At 41.4% G+C, this 16,732-nt stretch overlaps 2 protein-coding genes and 1 long non-coding RNA gene across 4 annotated transcripts; 1 reads left to right on the top strand and 2 right to left on the bottom strand.

The window, feature by feature from the left end:
• Positions 1–1,843: 1,843 nt before the first annotated feature.
• On the bottom strand, positions 1,844–3,677 carry LOC135607674 (3-ketoacyl-CoA synthase 20-like). The gene is made up of 2 exons (XM_065099662.1): positions 2,817–3,677; positions 1,844–2,736 (listed from the first exon to the last, which is right to left on the bottom strand). Exons 1-2 carry the CDS (start codon positions 3,555–3,557, stop codon positions 1,954–1,956), a joined length of 1,524 nt encoding a protein of 507 aa, XP_064955734.1. The 5' UTR covers positions 3,558–3,677; the 3' UTR covers positions 1,844–1,953.
• Positions 3,678–4,322: 645 nt separating this feature from the next.
• Positions 4,323–7,166, bottom strand: LOC103978363 (uncharacterized). Its single transcript, XR_671140.3, has 3 exons — positions 6,031–7,166; positions 5,297–5,407; positions 4,323–4,763 (listed from the first exon to the last, which is right to left on the bottom strand). It is a non-coding gene; the product is annotated as an uncharacterized LOC103978363 (long non-coding RNA).
• A 448-nt stretch (positions 7,167–7,614) lies between these two features.
• On the top strand, positions 7,615–16,203 carry LOC103978362 (uncharacterized). 2 transcript variants are annotated; one of them, XM_009394130.3, is made up of 4 exons: positions 7,615–7,861; positions 8,625–8,926; positions 14,752–14,829; positions 15,616–16,203. In XM_009394130.3, the coding sequence occupies exons 2-4, from the start codon at positions 8,873–8,875 to the stop codon at positions 15,823–15,825; spliced, it is 342 nt and encodes a 113-aa protein (XP_009392405.2). In that variant the 5' UTR covers positions 7,615–7,861; positions 8,625–8,872; the 3' UTR covers positions 15,826–16,203. The 2 variants fall into 2 exon arrangements, 1 of the variants encoding a protein (XP_009392405.2); XR_671138.3 differs by lacking the exon at positions 8,625–8,926.
• Positions 16,204–16,732: the final 529 nt, after the last annotated feature.

Here is a 16,732-nt window from a genome sequence, read left to right on the forward strand (position 1 = left end):
GAGATGAGCTATAGGTCCTTTGTACTTAATCCAATTTTTTAAAATACTTTATAGTATAAAATGTCGGTAGAACTTCTTGTATCCACCAAGACTCTCTTCACTAATACGTTGACAATTTTAAAAGAGATGACTAGAGAATTATCATGGTCTAGATTTAGGTGTTTAGACTCCTCCTCCCTAAATATAATGTGAGAGCCCAGTTAGGTGAAATCTCTTGGCACGAGGCTCACACACAACCTTTTGTGGGAGGATGAGCTGTTACCTCCTAACACAGGCCCCCACAATTATGTCTACATATCGCTCGATGAGTCTTTGTGGTCTTGAAGATGTCTCCCAAACTCTATGGAGCTAGCAATTGAGATGCCCTTTCTGAATAAACTCCTCTATTTGTTGCTTCATGGCAATATTCTATGTCATGCCCATGATCCTGATGGAAGTAGTAGAATTTGGATCAACGTCGCCTAGTGGGGGGAGTCTGAAGAGGTTGAGGTGCACGAAGTAAAACCTTCTCCCTTATTTGCATGAACACATCAGTGTGAGAAGTGTTCAGTAGGAAAATTTTCTTGTGAGGGGGGAGCCCGATCCCCTCAAGGTTTGTCGTTGCGATGCCATTTTGAATTATTCGACTATGAGCTTTTTTTTTCCTCTCTTGCAACCTTTCTTAGACTCAACTTCTCTTTTCAATAATCATTAACTTCGACACTATATTTTGATTAGTCTCTTATAGCAACTCAAAAATATAGTAGAGGGTTGCATGATGATCGAGTAGAAGACTTTTGAAGGCTGGAGGTGTCGATATAAGTGTTGATCAAGGCGGTTGAACTTGGATCCACCACCAATCTGATTTTATTATTGAAACATTTGGTATAACTATCTAGAGATTCTTTATCCATTTACCTTATGGTTAGTAGAGAGATGGTAGGTTTCTTTGGCAAATTATAGTTGATAAAAGTGAGATCAAACTCCTTGGCTAGTTGCCCCAAATGATAAAATTGATTCACGAGGGAGTTTGAGAATCATTCCCTTGCTACCATTCTAAGAGTTGTCGGAAAGATATGACATAAGAGAAATTGTTTTCCCGAATAATATTATTTGTGATGTAAAAGTTGTTATATACTTGGTGGGGTCATAGCTCAATTGGTAGAGCTTTAAGGTCGGCATTTTGAATATACGAGGAATTGATTCCTCCGTAATGTTTTTAACAAATGAGACCTTTCGGTAGCGTTCGGTTTCAGTTTTTTTTCCCTACTTTTTTTTTTTTTTTGATATTCTCTAACGATTAACCCATCTTAAATGGACTTACACATTAGGGAGAGTTGAATATACTAGATAATTAACCCTTTAGGTCCCCCTACTTGTTAAAGAAGATTAGGTGGACCTAGAGAGGAGTGATGTGGAAAGTTATTTTCCTAAGGGAACATAACTCTTCATTAGGGTAGGGGCTAGAGCTGGTGGTGGAGTTGAAGCTAGAAAATGGTCCGCAAAGCTATTGTATTTTTTCTGTTTTGGTTGGGATATTGACATCTCCAAACACTTGTGATTTTGGGACTTTCTAAAACATCAAGTCAAATAATAAAAAACTCATGTAACAAAGTTAAAATTACATGTCGACCGTGGACTCGTTAAAAGATACAACATTATAATGTGTGTATGATATGACATAACCAGATCGATCGAAGTTAAGATCGTAAAAGCAACATTCTCTTGCTTAAAGTGAGCAAAACGCATCCTCATACTACATCGATGGAGAAGCCATCTCTCCAATATCAATTGCTCGAAGATGACGCTGCATTCACTTGAACTAATCAGCACTCAGAAGCCACTCGGCACTTGGAATGCAAAATACTCAAATCAATTTTATTTTTATTTTCTTTGAGATGGTTTGCATGAGAAATATTTTATTCAGATTCACAGTACAATTTGGGTCTCCTTAACTTTGAATTGTTTCTTCTTCTACGTCCTAATAGCTTCCACCCTGGGCACACGCACCGGGAACTCATGAATCTCCTCCATCCACGGATTCTTCTCCTTGGCCGGATTGATGGTCCTCAATGCACGCCACACAGCGCTGTTACACTTGAACCCCGAGCCGAAGGCGATCTGCCATGTCCGGTCTCCTTTCTTTATCCTCCCTTTGGCCTCCGAGTAAGCCAGCTCGTACCACAGCGAGCTGCTCGACGTGTTGCCGAACCGGTACAGCGTCATCCTCGACGGTTCCATGTGCCGGTCCGTCAACTCCAGACTCTTCTCCACCTCGTCCAGCACGGCCCTCCCTCCCGCGTGCACGCAGAAGTGTTCGAACGCGAGCTTAAAGTCCGGAATGTACGAAGGGATCCTCATCCTCAATGCACGTCTCGCCACCAGATTGAAGACGAAGAGTAGCTGCTCCGACAACGGCAGGACCAGCGGCCCGAGGGCGGTGATGTTGGCCTTCAGAGCATCGCCGGCCACCTTCATGAGGTCCTTGGAGAGCGCGACGCCGACTTTGCCCTCGTCGTCCTCGTGCTGGAAGACGCAGTTGTAGGAGCTTTCGTCCGCGCCTTTGTGGGTGCGGACGGTGTGTATGAGCTGGTACTTGGAGCGGCGGTGGCCGGCGCTGCGGTTGGTGAGGAGGACGGCGGCGCAGCCGACGCGGAACAGGCAGTTGGGCACGAGCATGGAGCGATTGTTCCCGAAGTACCAGTTGAGGGTGATGTTCTCCGTGCTCACGACCAAGGCGTTGGAATTCCTGTGTACCTGTTGGATTCGGATGCGCATATTAGCTCTGCAAGCTGCGAATTCAGAGGAGCTCAGCAGAGTCGGGAGACTAACTAAACCTGGAGGAGTTGCTTCGCGAGATCTATGGAGATGAGTCCTGCGCTGCAACCCATCCCACCGAGGTTGTAGCTTTGGATGTTGCCCCTGAGCTTGTAGTGGTTGACCACCATGGCGGATAGGGAGGGCGTGGGATTGAAGAGGCTGCAATTCACGATCAGGATGTCGATGTCCTTCGCCTTCACGCCGGTCTTCTGCAGCAGCTCGTCGATGGCCCCGAACATCACCATCTCGGCCTCCTTCCTCGCCTCCGCCATGCACAGCTTGGGCGGCGTCTCGAACATCGCCTCCGGGAAGTACGTCGACTGCCCCAGCCCCGACCTCTCCAGTATCTTCTTCTGGAACGCCAGGTTGTCGTCGGTGAAGATGCCGGTGCGCGCCGAGTGCTCCACGAAGAACTCGCGGGTGCACTTGAGGGCGCAGCTGGGCTTGTAGCACGCGAAGTCGACGAGGTAGACAGGGCGGGGCCCCTTCATGAAGAGGAGGGTGGCGAGGAACACCATAAGGGCGTAGCAGAGGACGAGGGTCGCCGGGTTGCTCCGAAGGGAGTCCCGGAGCAGGAGCAGGTCACCGAAGGTGAGGCTGGCGAGGCGTGTGGAGACGACGGCGAGGGCGGGGAGCAGGAGAAGATACAGGGAGTAGGAGATGAGGTAATGGTATCCCAGCTTGACGAGCTTGAGATTGACGGTGTGCTGCAGGGGAGCTGCTGAGACTTGTGGGGAGTCGGAGTTTTCGCCCGACATGACTGCAAATTTTGCCCAGCTCGGCAGAAGCGCAAATAGCAGATCAGGTTTGAGGTAGAAGAAGAGTCTAGGAGGAGAAGCTTTGATGGGAGGTGGGGAATGGAATGCCACTGCAAACGATATGGCTTGAGAGATTTAAAGCAGAGAGAGAGAGAAGGTTAGAGGATGCAACTGCCCCAGCGACTTACTTGCATTCAACCATGTAGATCTGACGGCTAAAGCTTGGCATTCATTTCCACAGTTGGATGTCGATATAGCGGTCACAAATCGCAATAGTGACAAAAGTACCGCCAGATCATTCAGAGCGGACAAGTAATGGCGGCCACCATTTCTATCTTCAATTTTAAGATAATGAAGTTTCATCTACTTTAATTTATTTATTTTTTTCTTTTGAAATAAATAAATAAATAAATTAATTATATATATATATATATATATATATATATATATATATATATATCAAAAGTAATCCGTCACATAAAGCTTTTAACATAACATATCTCAAACATTGATCGGATAATATTATATATATATATATAATCATTAGACACTCATGTTAAAAATTTTACTTACATAAAAATGCTCAACAAGCTTATCACATTTTGATCTCAAAGCTGCACATATTGGTTGGATCAGGTAAAATTAGAAAACTTAATGATACATCTTAGTCTAATTTTGATGGTTTATATGTTACACCAAGACAAATTATAGAAACTAATTAACCAGAAATTCAATCAAAATCATTGTACTCAAAAGAAATTTTCAACAATTTCACACTGCCTTTTTCTTCCTTTTTATAATAATAGAGGGTTTGTTTCTCTGGAAAAAATAGTCCTTGATTTAACCACACAACACAACAACAAGATTGCAACAATACACAACAATAAGATCATTCCTTAACGACCATATGTTTACTAGTAAACTCGATCCCTTTCTTCCATTATTCGATCGGAGCGTTGGAGGTCGCCAAGAATTGAAGCATACAAGCTATGTGGAGAAGGCGTGCATGCAGGGGATTAAGCTGGCTTCTCTTGCCTTCCTCTCAGAATTGGTTGGTTGGGTGGTTGTTCTCCCCCAACAACACTTTCTATTGCCCTCACCGTGTCTGAATCATTTCTCTTGCTGCTCCAACCCATTCCAGTTTTGTATGCTGGCAATGTATTTCTTGGTTGGTAGAGTGTTCTTTGACACATGCTGTGCATTTCCCTGGAAACAATTATAATCTTTTGTAAATTGATAGTTATAGGCAAAAACAGATACTGTAGGTACAACTGTTGGGATACTTGCATGTATAATTGCTACCTAACTATAACTAAGTTAGAGCAGAGATGACTAATGGTCAAGGACAAGGCAATATATGATAGAAAAAGAGGTATTGTAAGCCCAGCAGCATAAGAGTTTAGTTGCATGTACACATGCCGCAAATGACTTGCATGCCATAATCAAGCATTTACACATGGACTAAAAGACTGCCAAGAACTCCCAAAATGAACCAAGAACTGAAAGTGACAAGTGTCATGAGATATGATTCACGTTGGGCATCCTACCTTTCTGATCAACTAAGTCCTTTCTTGTGATAATTGTGTGATCGATGTGTTTAACAGAGTCATTGAAGAGGTTTTTGACATCCAACATATAGTAGTGTATCTTCTTCATAAGAGGGAGAATAATAAGAACAGGTTTTGACCAACATCTCTCTGGTAAGCTTTCTTGTAATTCCAGAATCGTTGAAGTCATACCTTAAATGAGAACAGATGGCACCTTTGGTGGGAGCAAAAGATGGTCAGCTATGCATGCTTGGTCTCCAAGGTGTTCTGCGGATGGTTCAACTACTTCCATACAAAAATAACCTGCACCAATTCAACAGGGATTGGAAGAAAAATTAGGATTTCAAAGCAGCGGCTGGATGATCAAATCTCTTGTAAGGAGAGGCATTAACATCTGGATTATCTTCCAATACTCTTAAAAGCTAATATGTTGCTTGTGGTTCTCTCACGATTGAAGAGCCACAATTTAAGTTCAGAGTAAAGCCAACCGAATATTTAAAAAGATTTTATTAGAAACTATAATATTAGCGGTATAAGGATCTAGTGAGTGTCTCAGATTAATGCTAGTGGTACGATGAGAGGTAGAAAAAAACCTAAAATGACTTTAATAAAAACTATGAATAAAGATCAAAGTACTCTGAACTTAAGTAAACATATGACTCTTTATAAATCTTAATGGGGGCAAAAGATCCACATAGTCGATCCCAAATAGTTGAGACTTATGACTTTGTTGTTGTTACCTAGAGTAAAACCAGTAATCTTCACTGAATTAACATATTTCACTTCATGAACATTTTCAACTTATGTAAATGCATTTTTAAGAGCGGAATGAACAACGGTATCAGGTTGAATCTTAAAGCGAACATTTTGTTAAAATGATCTTCTGCCATTTGTAATTTGCCAAGCTTAGCAAAGCTAGTCATTACCTGAATACAGAATGCAGCCACTTTGCAAACCTCCCTCTTGCAGTTTTTTTGATATAGCTCACTGCTCTATGAGGTAGTTCAGCAGTGATATAGTCTGTATTAAAGAACCATAAGTCCACTTTTTTGACACAATTGCCATGCCATCAAACTTTTCACCAGCCTTAATGCAGTCCACTCGTGTCCTTTAAGCCTTTATCATCAAATTTATTTAACACACAACAGTCAGCTTTTGCCTGGATAAGCAACAAGAAGAAGCTTTTTTACAATCATTTGTCATGAACTTTTCAAACCAAGACCACCATTTGTCAATCCTATCCACATTTATGTACATCGTAGTCAAAGCTGGTTGTGTGTACTCATCCAGCAAACTTCCTTGCTTGTAGAGATCACTCAACCAAACATCATTCACGCCTTCTTTTGCAGTAAGCACTAACAAACATACCATAAGTGGAGTTCATGAGCATTATCCTGTTGGATCGCATCTCCAGGCTGACCCAACAAGATCCAATTTTTGAGCTTCCTCGTGACAATAAACGTGACATTGTAGTATAATCACGTCGAGTTCATAATATCCCTTTCTCTTTAAACCGATTAAAGATCTCTAGAGCCCTTTTCCCACACCGTATGCGCTTTTAGAATCATAGTCATCGTCCTCTCCTCGCTGTTGAGGCCCTCTTCCCAAGGCCTCATCAAGATCTTCAGAAGTTTCCAGCGTTGCAAGACCGACCTGATGAACCTGCCGTAGGAAACCGACTTCGACAATTTCTTGACTTCCGTTTTCACACGCAAAGCTTCGCCATCAACACTTGAATCCACGCTTTGTTGCTGATGGAGGAACAAAGTTACCAAAAAACTCGGCTTCCGCCTTTCCTATGGCTCAGAAACCCCAGCAGCGTTCGGCGTTGCTAAAATCCGACTCCCCAACATGCCAGGTCTACTGGCCCGATTTCAGCAAAACGTACAGATACGGAGGAAGATAACAACAAAACAAATCGATTCTTCAGCTATGAACATCGCCTTCTGAACCCGAACAAAAAGTGCAGAACCCCGAAGCCGAAGAAGACTCACCGTACTCTTCCTATCGCGGGATTCCAAGGCCGTACGCCTGCAACCCTCGTCTTCCCGGAGGAGCCGTCGAAGTGCACTGCAATTTATCGTGCCTGATCCGAGACCGACCAAACTAATAACGGGCTCAGCCCGGTTTAGGGCCCAGTTAATTACAAGCCCTTATCGGATTGGATTTGAACGCGACGGAGTTAATAACGAGCCCGTCTCCGGCCTAACTAATCACAAGTCTTCACAGGATCTTTTGCGGTTCACCAAACCCCAACCGATCTTAGTTGGTCGAGCCGCTTAGTAGGTATTTGAACGAGTCACGAAACCCAAATTGGGCCTGTTCGTCTCGAATTGGTTCCTAGCTTGATCTCGGTTTGATTGTAGATTCCCGGCTTCACCAAACCCAATCGGTCTGTGGTGCCTGTTCGCCTAGAATCGGATCCATGCCCGATTTCGTTAATAACGGGCAGGACCCGTTTCGAAGCCTAGTTAAGTACGAGCGCCCCGTCAGATATTGGACTTCGACCCTGGGCGCCGGGTAACCGAAGTGGCCAACCGTTCTCCGACGGACGCTGTAGCCGGCGGGTGCTAGCAGCAGCTCTCCTTCTCACCCTCGTGCGCCGTCTTGTAGTGCTTTATCTTAGCTTCTCCAGAGACCCTCACTGGTAGAGTCACGGTCGGCGGAGGAGGATTCTAGTCGCCAGTGTGTGGAGTAGGGTGAGTGCGGCGAAGAGCCCCTGCGACAGAGAAGTAGACGAGGACGAAGGTTTCGACGGTGAGTGGATCCTTCCTTAGTGGTGGAGTATATGGTTTTGTCCCTCTGATTTCGGCAAATAATAACCTTCCTCGTCTGCGATGTAGGCGCGGCTCATTTAGGGTTTCTCTAGCGACTGCTGAGTTATTACTGAAATCATATAGTATCGAGTGTCACTTAGTGTGAGATATAATGTTTAGACATGATTTTGATGGAGAAGGAATGAACAAAACATGGGGACTATGTGAGTGGAGAACCTTTCTGTTCTAGTCTGAATTTTCTGTCATCTTCTTTAATGATCCAGAGATGATTAAGAAACAAAGTGAAGGAATTTAGAACAAGGATAACAATGTAAATCTGAGACGGAAAAGCAGACATCATTTGGTGTTAGGTGTATTTTTTAATATCTTGCTGCTGAGTCAAACATAGAAAGGATAATTTCAAGTTTGAAAATGATATGTTGAGTTCAACTTAATTTTACTACAAATTGCAATACTTATATGACTCCAGGATAAGAAGTTATAGGACTTGGAACTCAACATTGATCTTCCATAGCTTAACAAATTTGGACCGTGACAAAACTGGCTGCTGATCATGTAACTATCTTGACTTCACGTCGATGTCAAATCTGATATCAGTGTGTTTAGGATAAGTTTTTAAGTACAACTAGATGCATATGGTTTGGTTTTTCTGTATTTGCTTGAACTCCAAACTATGCTAGAAAGAGTATGGGAAATTGGGTTGTCAAATTATGTGCTCTAATCAATGTCTTTATAATATATAGCAAGCTTTGAAGTTTTGGATACAAGACCCATACCAGGACAGGTCCAGTTTGTAATGACACACAGTAAGGCCGAGGCAGAGGCAGAAGAGGAAGACAAGTATCAAAACTAGGCAAGCAGTCTGATAATGGCTGAGGCGAGTGATGGCGTGAGGCACAAGAAAGTAAACAAGGCTGCGGACATGTCACCCTAAGCCTGCTGTTCGTTTAAAAAAAAGAGGGGAGACCAGACCACCCAAAAAGGGTGGTCCATGTGCCAGTTCCAATTAGGACCGGAATATACCATCAAATACATGCCAATCCAGGTGAAATTAGAAACCGTAATTTGTAGTATATGTTGGTCAATTAGCAGTGTTATTTATCATGAGGAGCCTGTCATATAATCTCATACAATTTGCCATAAAGAATTCCTCTAGGATATTATGCTTCTTGAAGACGTGGCCAGAATGTCTATTCTTTTGATGCCACTGACTACATTTGACACTGCTACAGAAGAAATAAGTGGAACCTTGCTTTTCTAACTTGATACTCGAGTTCCTTGCACTCATATTATGAAGTTCTGCTATCACTTCTTTAAGTTCTTTATATGTAGGAATCTAAATTTAATGTGTGACACTGTATTCAGCAAAATATTCTCTATAAGAATTGTGCACTTTACCAGAAGTCCTTGGTGCTGGGTGACACATTCTATATTGGTATAATACTAACTACATGCATAATTCATCACAAAGGCCAAGCCAACACAACATTACACTGGCATGATACTTGTAGCAGCCAACACACCTCCTGTTGTAACCGACTTGCACCATGCTGGCACATAACCCATACCCACACGAGCAATGCCATGAAACAAATATGTGTAGCTAAGCAGAAAGGATATGAGCTTCATTAAAACTATTACTATTCTCTATTATAGTGACTGTGTATTCTTTTGACTCATTCTATACCTGCATGCCATCATGAACACTATTCGATGCATGTCATTGTTTTGCTGAGCTTTGCTTAAGCCATGTTTTCTATGGCACAATGATTCCCTGTATCCGAGGAATCAACATGGTCGTACAAAATTGATTTTCATCCAATAGGATATTATTTAATTAAAGGATGTAATTCTTTTTTATTATTTCCTTTTGCAACATCATTATAATATTTGACATTTTTAGGCCTTCAAGTTGTTTTTCAGTAGTGTTATGTTCATGAAGCTAGATACTAGGTCTTCATGTTGAAACACATTGAGGAAGGAGAAACGGTCTTCTATATTCTCACTCAGGAGATCGACTCTGTGAATGAACAACATGAAACCTTGTGCTTCCTCTTCATATAATGTCATTTCTCTCTTAATCTCATTCAACTATTTCCACTAGGATGAGATTTGGTTAGGACATCATAGGTTGTCAATCATTGCCAGCTGCATTGTGTATCTTATATAGTTTACTGTGCTGAATCTTGTGCCATGACTTAATCATATGGCTTTGTGATTTGAGTACTGTTATTTTAAACTTTGCAGATGATGTTTGTATATCTAACATAACCCATATATTTGACCAAAGGGATCAAACTTGAAATTAGTTTGGTCTATCAGAAGGTCAAGAATAATTATACCATTATAGATCACACATGATGTTCAAACTAAAACTTAAAGGTAGGGAAGCTTGCTTAGCCAATTAATTGGCATTTAGACACAATACTGTGGCAGCATAGTATTAGGATCCCTTTATTTTCTGAGCTTTAAAAAATATTTTATTGAGTTTGTTTAGTTCAATAAGAGTCGGATAGGGGTTTATTTGATATTTATTTATTATTAAGAGTCCAAGTCCTGGTGGACTCTCGGTAGAACTCTATAAATAGGGATGTATTTGTTTCTTTTCAACAAGCAATGAAATATAATTTCAGTCTTTTGACAAACCCTAGGAGGCCGATCCTCTTGAAGTGATCATCCTCTTTTCTCCCCTTCCTTCTATGATAAAACCCTAGGGCCTTATCATTTGATATCAGAGTAGCGATCCTCGGCGTTCTCACTGCAATTTCTCACAACACCTGTCGCAGTTATCATCATCTCAAAAAAGAAAAAAAGGAAAGAAAGAAAGAAGTTGTAACATCCCATTAGTCCCTCATCGTAAGTGGGCAATGTGTATGATTGGCTTATATGGGTTTGATGAGTGTACTACGTTAACTCCTACTTAAGCATTTTGGTCCGTGGTTGAAGGACCAAAATGAAGTTATTAGCCAGTTGGCTCATCAGACTCGGGTCGCGACAGAAGTCGGCAACCACATCCTTCTTGAGTGAGAAAGAAGCCCAGCCAAAGTCCCTGCGGCCACCACAGTCGCTGTAGCCACCGCGACTGCCGATTGCCACCATCGCCACTGCTGCTTCCCGGCTAGCGAGCCAAAAAAAAGTCCCCTTCTGCGATACGGCAGAAACAAAGCACTCTCTACTGGCGCAGTTGCCGATTGCCATCACCTCTTCCTCTTCTCCACCGACATCAACAACAACCGCCGATTGCCATCACCACTTCCTCTCCTCCATCGGCATTGATAATAGAGCATCCTCTGCTACCGCAGTTGTCCGACCCCACACAGCGATAGAAATAGAGCAGCAACCTTTCCTCCTTGTAGCGACCACAGCAAGCCTTCACGTCGCCCTCGGCGTCCGCTTCCTTGGCAACCTCGCGTTCCCTTACGCCCTCAACGTTGCCCTGGGCCAAATTTCACAACAGCTGCACCGAATAGTACAGTACTGATGCCCTTGACCTGACACCAAAAACAGGAGTTAGAGATTACAGATCTACAGTCTTACACAATGGCTACCGACAACTCAGTGAAAGCCCGATTAGAAGCCTTAGAAACTAGAATTGAGAGCCAACTGTAAGAAACCCATAACGATTTTAAAAAGAGTCTATTAGAGAGCTTTTGCAAGTTTCAACAAGATGCAAGTTCAAGTCTTACATTGAATCGATATGGAAACACAGGAAAAAGGAACCAAGAATAGGACACAAGCTACCCATGCATGAAGGTGGAATTCCCAAGATAGGAAAATGAAGATCCGACCATCTGGATTTCTAGAGCAGAGAAATTTTTCCATTTTCATAGAACTCCAGAAGAATCCAAGGTGGAAATAGCTTCAATCCAACTAGATGGGGATGCAATAAAATGGTATGATTGGTACGAAACTTGCTATGGGGTTCTCTCGTGGGAGCAATTCAAGATAGGGCTTCTCATTCACTTTGGACCATCTGAATATGAGAATGTTGATGGGTAGCTTGCTAAAATTCATCAGATTTCTACTGTGCTAGAATATCAGAACAGATTTGATCGATTGTCAAATCAAGCCAGAGACTGGTCCGAACGACAACTAGTGGGAACATTTATTGAAGGACTTAATCCAAATATCCGATGTGAAGTCAAAGCTCACCAATCCTGCACTCTGACAGCTGCAATCTCATTTGCATGTTTGCATGAGAAAAAAATCAGCAGGGAAAATCGTCGAAACAGAAGTGACAACAAACAGATGATCAGCAAGCCACCCCCCTCATCTATTCCCAACCGAAACCCTAACACTCAAAGACTAACCCGAGAAGAACTCAAGGAAAGATCAACGAAGGGTTTGTGTTGGCATTGTAATGAAAAGTGGAGTAAGGAGCACCGATGTAAACAAGGGCAACTTCTGATTATTGAACCAATTGGGGAGGAACTGAAAGCTAATAATGTGGACTCCGATCATGAAGGTATGGATTCTGATGAAGATGTTGGACCTATCATACATACAGTGCATGCATTAGCCGACTACTCTAACCCACAAACTATGAAAGTTGGGGTAACTCTGGAACATCAGCATGTTACAGTTTTGATTGATACTGGTAGCACTAACAATTTTATGGACAGTAAGGTTGCTAATCGATTGGCCTACCACATTGAAGGTTATGACAAATTCAAAGAAAAGTCGCTGATGGACGGATTTTAACTTGTGATAGCAAATATTCGAAGATAAAATTGATTATACAGGGCCAAGAGTTGCTTGTGGACTTCTTTTTGCTATCCTTGGAAGACTCCGAAGTGGTACTTGGAATTGAATGGCTATCAACCCTAGGTGATGTTTCTTGAAATTTTTCTAAACTAATCATGAAGTTTTTTATTAATGGAAAGCAAGTGATCCTAAAAGGAAGACGTGGAAGTAAGGTCACAACTGCCACTAGTCATCGGATGGAGAGGGTCCTTCAGAAAACTACAATGACTACTACACCAAAAGGCCGACCAATTGCTTACACTATCAAGAAGTGGAGATCGTACTTATTTGATCAACGGGTTGTGATGCGTTGTAGATATCCTGTGATTGAAGTGCTGAAAGAGAAACTCTCCGAGTTTGATACTGCTCAGCCTTGAGGACAAGGTTGATTTGAAGGGGGAGGAATTGTTAGGATCCCTTTATTTTTTTAGCTTTAAATAATATTTTATTGAGTTTGTTTAATTCAGTAAAAGTCGGATAGGGGTTTATTTGATATTTATTTATTATTAAGAGTCCAAGTCCTGGTAGACTCTAGGTGGAACTCTATAAATAGGGATGTATTTGTTTCTTTTCAACAAGCAATGAAATATAATTCCAATCTTTTGACAAGCCCTAGGAGGTCGATCCTCTCAAAGTGATCAAGGAGGCCGATCCCCTCGAAGTGATCAAAGAGGCCGATCCCCTCGAAGTGATCATCTCCTTTTCTCCGCTTCCTTCTATGATAAAACCCTAGGGTCTTATCACATAGTTATTTCTACAGTTTGCTCTACAAAACTTTTATTAGCCACTACTCTATAAATAACTAATTCACTCCAAAACTCAAATATATTTTTTTCTCAAAATTTTTCCTTTTATTTTTTCTCTTGATATCGTGCAAAATTGTACATTCTGTCTATCCTCTTGAATGGCTGTACAATTATGCTTATGAGCATTGATCAAATAATGCCCAGTCGCTTTTTCATGTTTCTCTTTTTCTCAAGATGGTACCGTATGATAAAGAACCTGAAGAGACTTGATAGTAGACAACATTAAAGAAATTGTTGATGAAACAGAGTGGTTGTTCTTGTCTCACTAGAAGGTAAAAAATATCAGTTGACTCCTTTGATTGAATAATCATCCTAGACTCTATTTAGAAGAACCCAAGTTAACATCTACTTTTTTTACCTTCCCCTTCCCTTTGTGATCATTGAATTCGTCTCATTCTCAAGACAAATAATCTGCAAGATTTTGTTGTTTCACTAAAATAAGTAACAACTTTTTTGTCAACCTGTACCTAGCGTCAAATCTGCAACATCTCAACAACTTCTACCTGCTTAATACTGACTCCCATACACATGTTACAATAGAGCTGTGATGCCCACATTGTACTAACTCCACCAATGTGATAGTTCTTTTAGGGGCTTAGTGACTTACATTTCACCAGCGTTTAATTAATTATCAGACTAAGGCCACAATGAATGCAGCCCAACTAACTCCACTAGATGCATTAGCACACATCATTGCAAGTGACTATATAAAGTTGTTCAGGATCTATATATGAACATGCAAGAGTATCCCTTCCTGTGAATTCTTCCTCTTGTGGCTTTTTTTTCTGGGGTTGTAGAGCAGTGCTGAGGTCAAATCACATCCACTTATATATGCTTTTTTTCAGAATAGAGTTGCTTTGGAAAAACTTGCCTATGTCTACATATCTACATATGAGGTTGTTTTCCCTCAATTCTCAGAATAGTGTAGAATTGACCCTTCTCCACCATGTCTACTTATGAGGTTGTTTTCCCTCAAATTTGTTGTTCATCCCAAGGTTTGCTCTACCGAGCCGTACTGCCCGGTACGGGCGGTACGTACCGGTCCGACAAGTTGTCGGTACGCGAACCGCCCTGTACCGGTCCGCACTGTAGCAGTGCTACAGTAACACTGTACCGCTCGGTACACCCGTACCGTACCGTACCGAGCACGAGTCGAAACGCCGGTACGATACGGTACGGCGAACCTTGGTTCATCCTATCCACAAGGTGTCCCAAGGAGCTAGAATAGTCATCCTAGCTTCATTTATTATACATCACAGGAGGAGATATTTTGATTTAGTTTATTTATTCAAGTTTTTTTAATCAGACCGATATGTGGCAGGTTTTAAGCATGAGAGGGAAAGATGGTGTTGGCGCTGTAGCAGAGCTGATGTCTGGTATATGGAGCCTGTTACCTGAGGTAATAATATAAAACATTATTTGATGTTCATTAGAGATGCAAGATAATTTGTTAGACTTGTATACAACTTGTAAATCCGCTTGTATTTTGGTGATGCATTACATTACTTGCTAGTTGGTGGAACCTGGTTCTCCATGTATTTGTTGATTATTATCCTTATTATTCTGCCAAGGACAAATGCCTTGGCTGCTCTTTGATCAGTAACCAACCATTATATTGCAATCAGGAGATTATAGTCTCAAGTGCATCTTTGTTTTAATGGGTTCAAATGATTCCATTCGTCTTATTTCCACATTACCTGCCAGAACAAAATTCTTTTAATCTGGTGTTTTTCAAACTAATATTGATATGCTACCACTGGCTTTTGTCAGATGTGCATTTATTATGAATTTGATCAAACTATTCTCCCACTTTTGATTAACACTGAAGCAGATGCTTGTGATATTTCTGTTGGTTTTGTATTCACAAGGTATGATCTTTGCATGCTATTCCAGTATTTATTCGCATTAGCAAATCTGGTGTTTTTCTCTTTTTTTGTCATTTTATGTGCACATGTTTGTTGCCTGTAACTTATGTTCTTGCAAGGGTTACAGGATTCTTCTGCTTATGGTCTGATCTGACATCTTAGTTTTACGTTCTAGTGAAGGCGCAAGGATCTTAGTCTTAACTGTTCCTTTAAGCTTGCAAGCTCTTCCTGTTATGCTGCTTGTCAGCCTATTTCTTTAGTCTGCTTTGGTGCATGATATAAAATGCCAACTAGTTCAATATGCTCCGCATTCATCTTAGCCACAGGGGGAGGAGGCAAGTAAAGATGATATGCTCTTTCGGGATGACACTGAGGGTCAAGGGATGGAATTCGTGAAAGAAGATACTGGAGCAGTAATGCAGTCGCTGCACCTGAAGCCCATCGGCGCAATGCTAATAAACACTGCCACTACTATCCACCGCTCACCAGAGGCTCTCAACTTTAAGCTGAAGCTCGATGCGCCTTCGTAGTCCTGCCGGCTTGTCTGCACGTGCCCATCAACAACTCCTACATATCGGTCCAAGTTAGTACATCAACTTTGTTCCTGCATAACTTGTCATCGCTCTGAAGATGCCGAATCGCTGCCATTTTGGTCTCTGCTTACTATATTTTGTCAATGAAGATAGCAGTTGCAATAGCATATCGAGCCTGCATTGGAATTCTTTGTTCTTTGGAATTTTTTTGTTCTTGGGAACTAAACGGGGAGAAGTATCATTTGCGTGCTCTTGTCTTTGTTTCTGCTGGTGGTTCCTCTTAGTTGGTTGTAGAAAATTTAAGGTCACAGATCTGTGTATTATAGACTGTTCTATATTATGCAATTGGAGGAATTCTTTTTGGTTCTTTTGGAAGTAGTGGTCGTCATTTTTTAGCATTCAATTTGAATATGCCGATGATAAAGCATATGCCATTTGAATATTTTAATAGAGATTAAAAAAAAAAAGTTTTTGATTATATGAAATGACATGATGCTGACTCGAAATGAACACATTTTACTTATGCTGCATTGAGACAGTAATTAAATTGAATGTCTTAGCATAGTCTAGTATATAAATAACAACAATGCACTAATTAGTCTTGACAGAGACTAGCATATAAATAAGCTTCTGGCCGTAGAAGCGCATTTAGGAAACTTGGTATTTATCTATTGGTCTTCGATTAGGGGTAGGGTTGACAATGGATGAGACTATGAAGAAACTATATGCATAAACACTTACATATAGATATATAAATATGGCTTTACCTATGCTAGATTTTGAAACTATATTTGCTAAAACATATAGAGCAATTGATGGATGAAAAAAATACAGATACAATTAAGACACATGTAGATGGAAATTGGACGTGGTCGATGACTGTTGTCCAATAACCTTATGCTTT

Source organism: Musa acuminata, chromosome BXJ2-3 (genome assembly GCF_036884655.1).
Source record: "Musa acuminata AAA Group cultivar baxijiao chromosome BXJ2-3, Cavendish_Baxijiao_AAA, whole genome shotgun sequence".
Classification (NCBI taxonomy): Eukaryota; Viridiplantae; Streptophyta; class Magnoliopsida; order Zingiberales; family Musaceae; genus Musa; species Musa acuminata.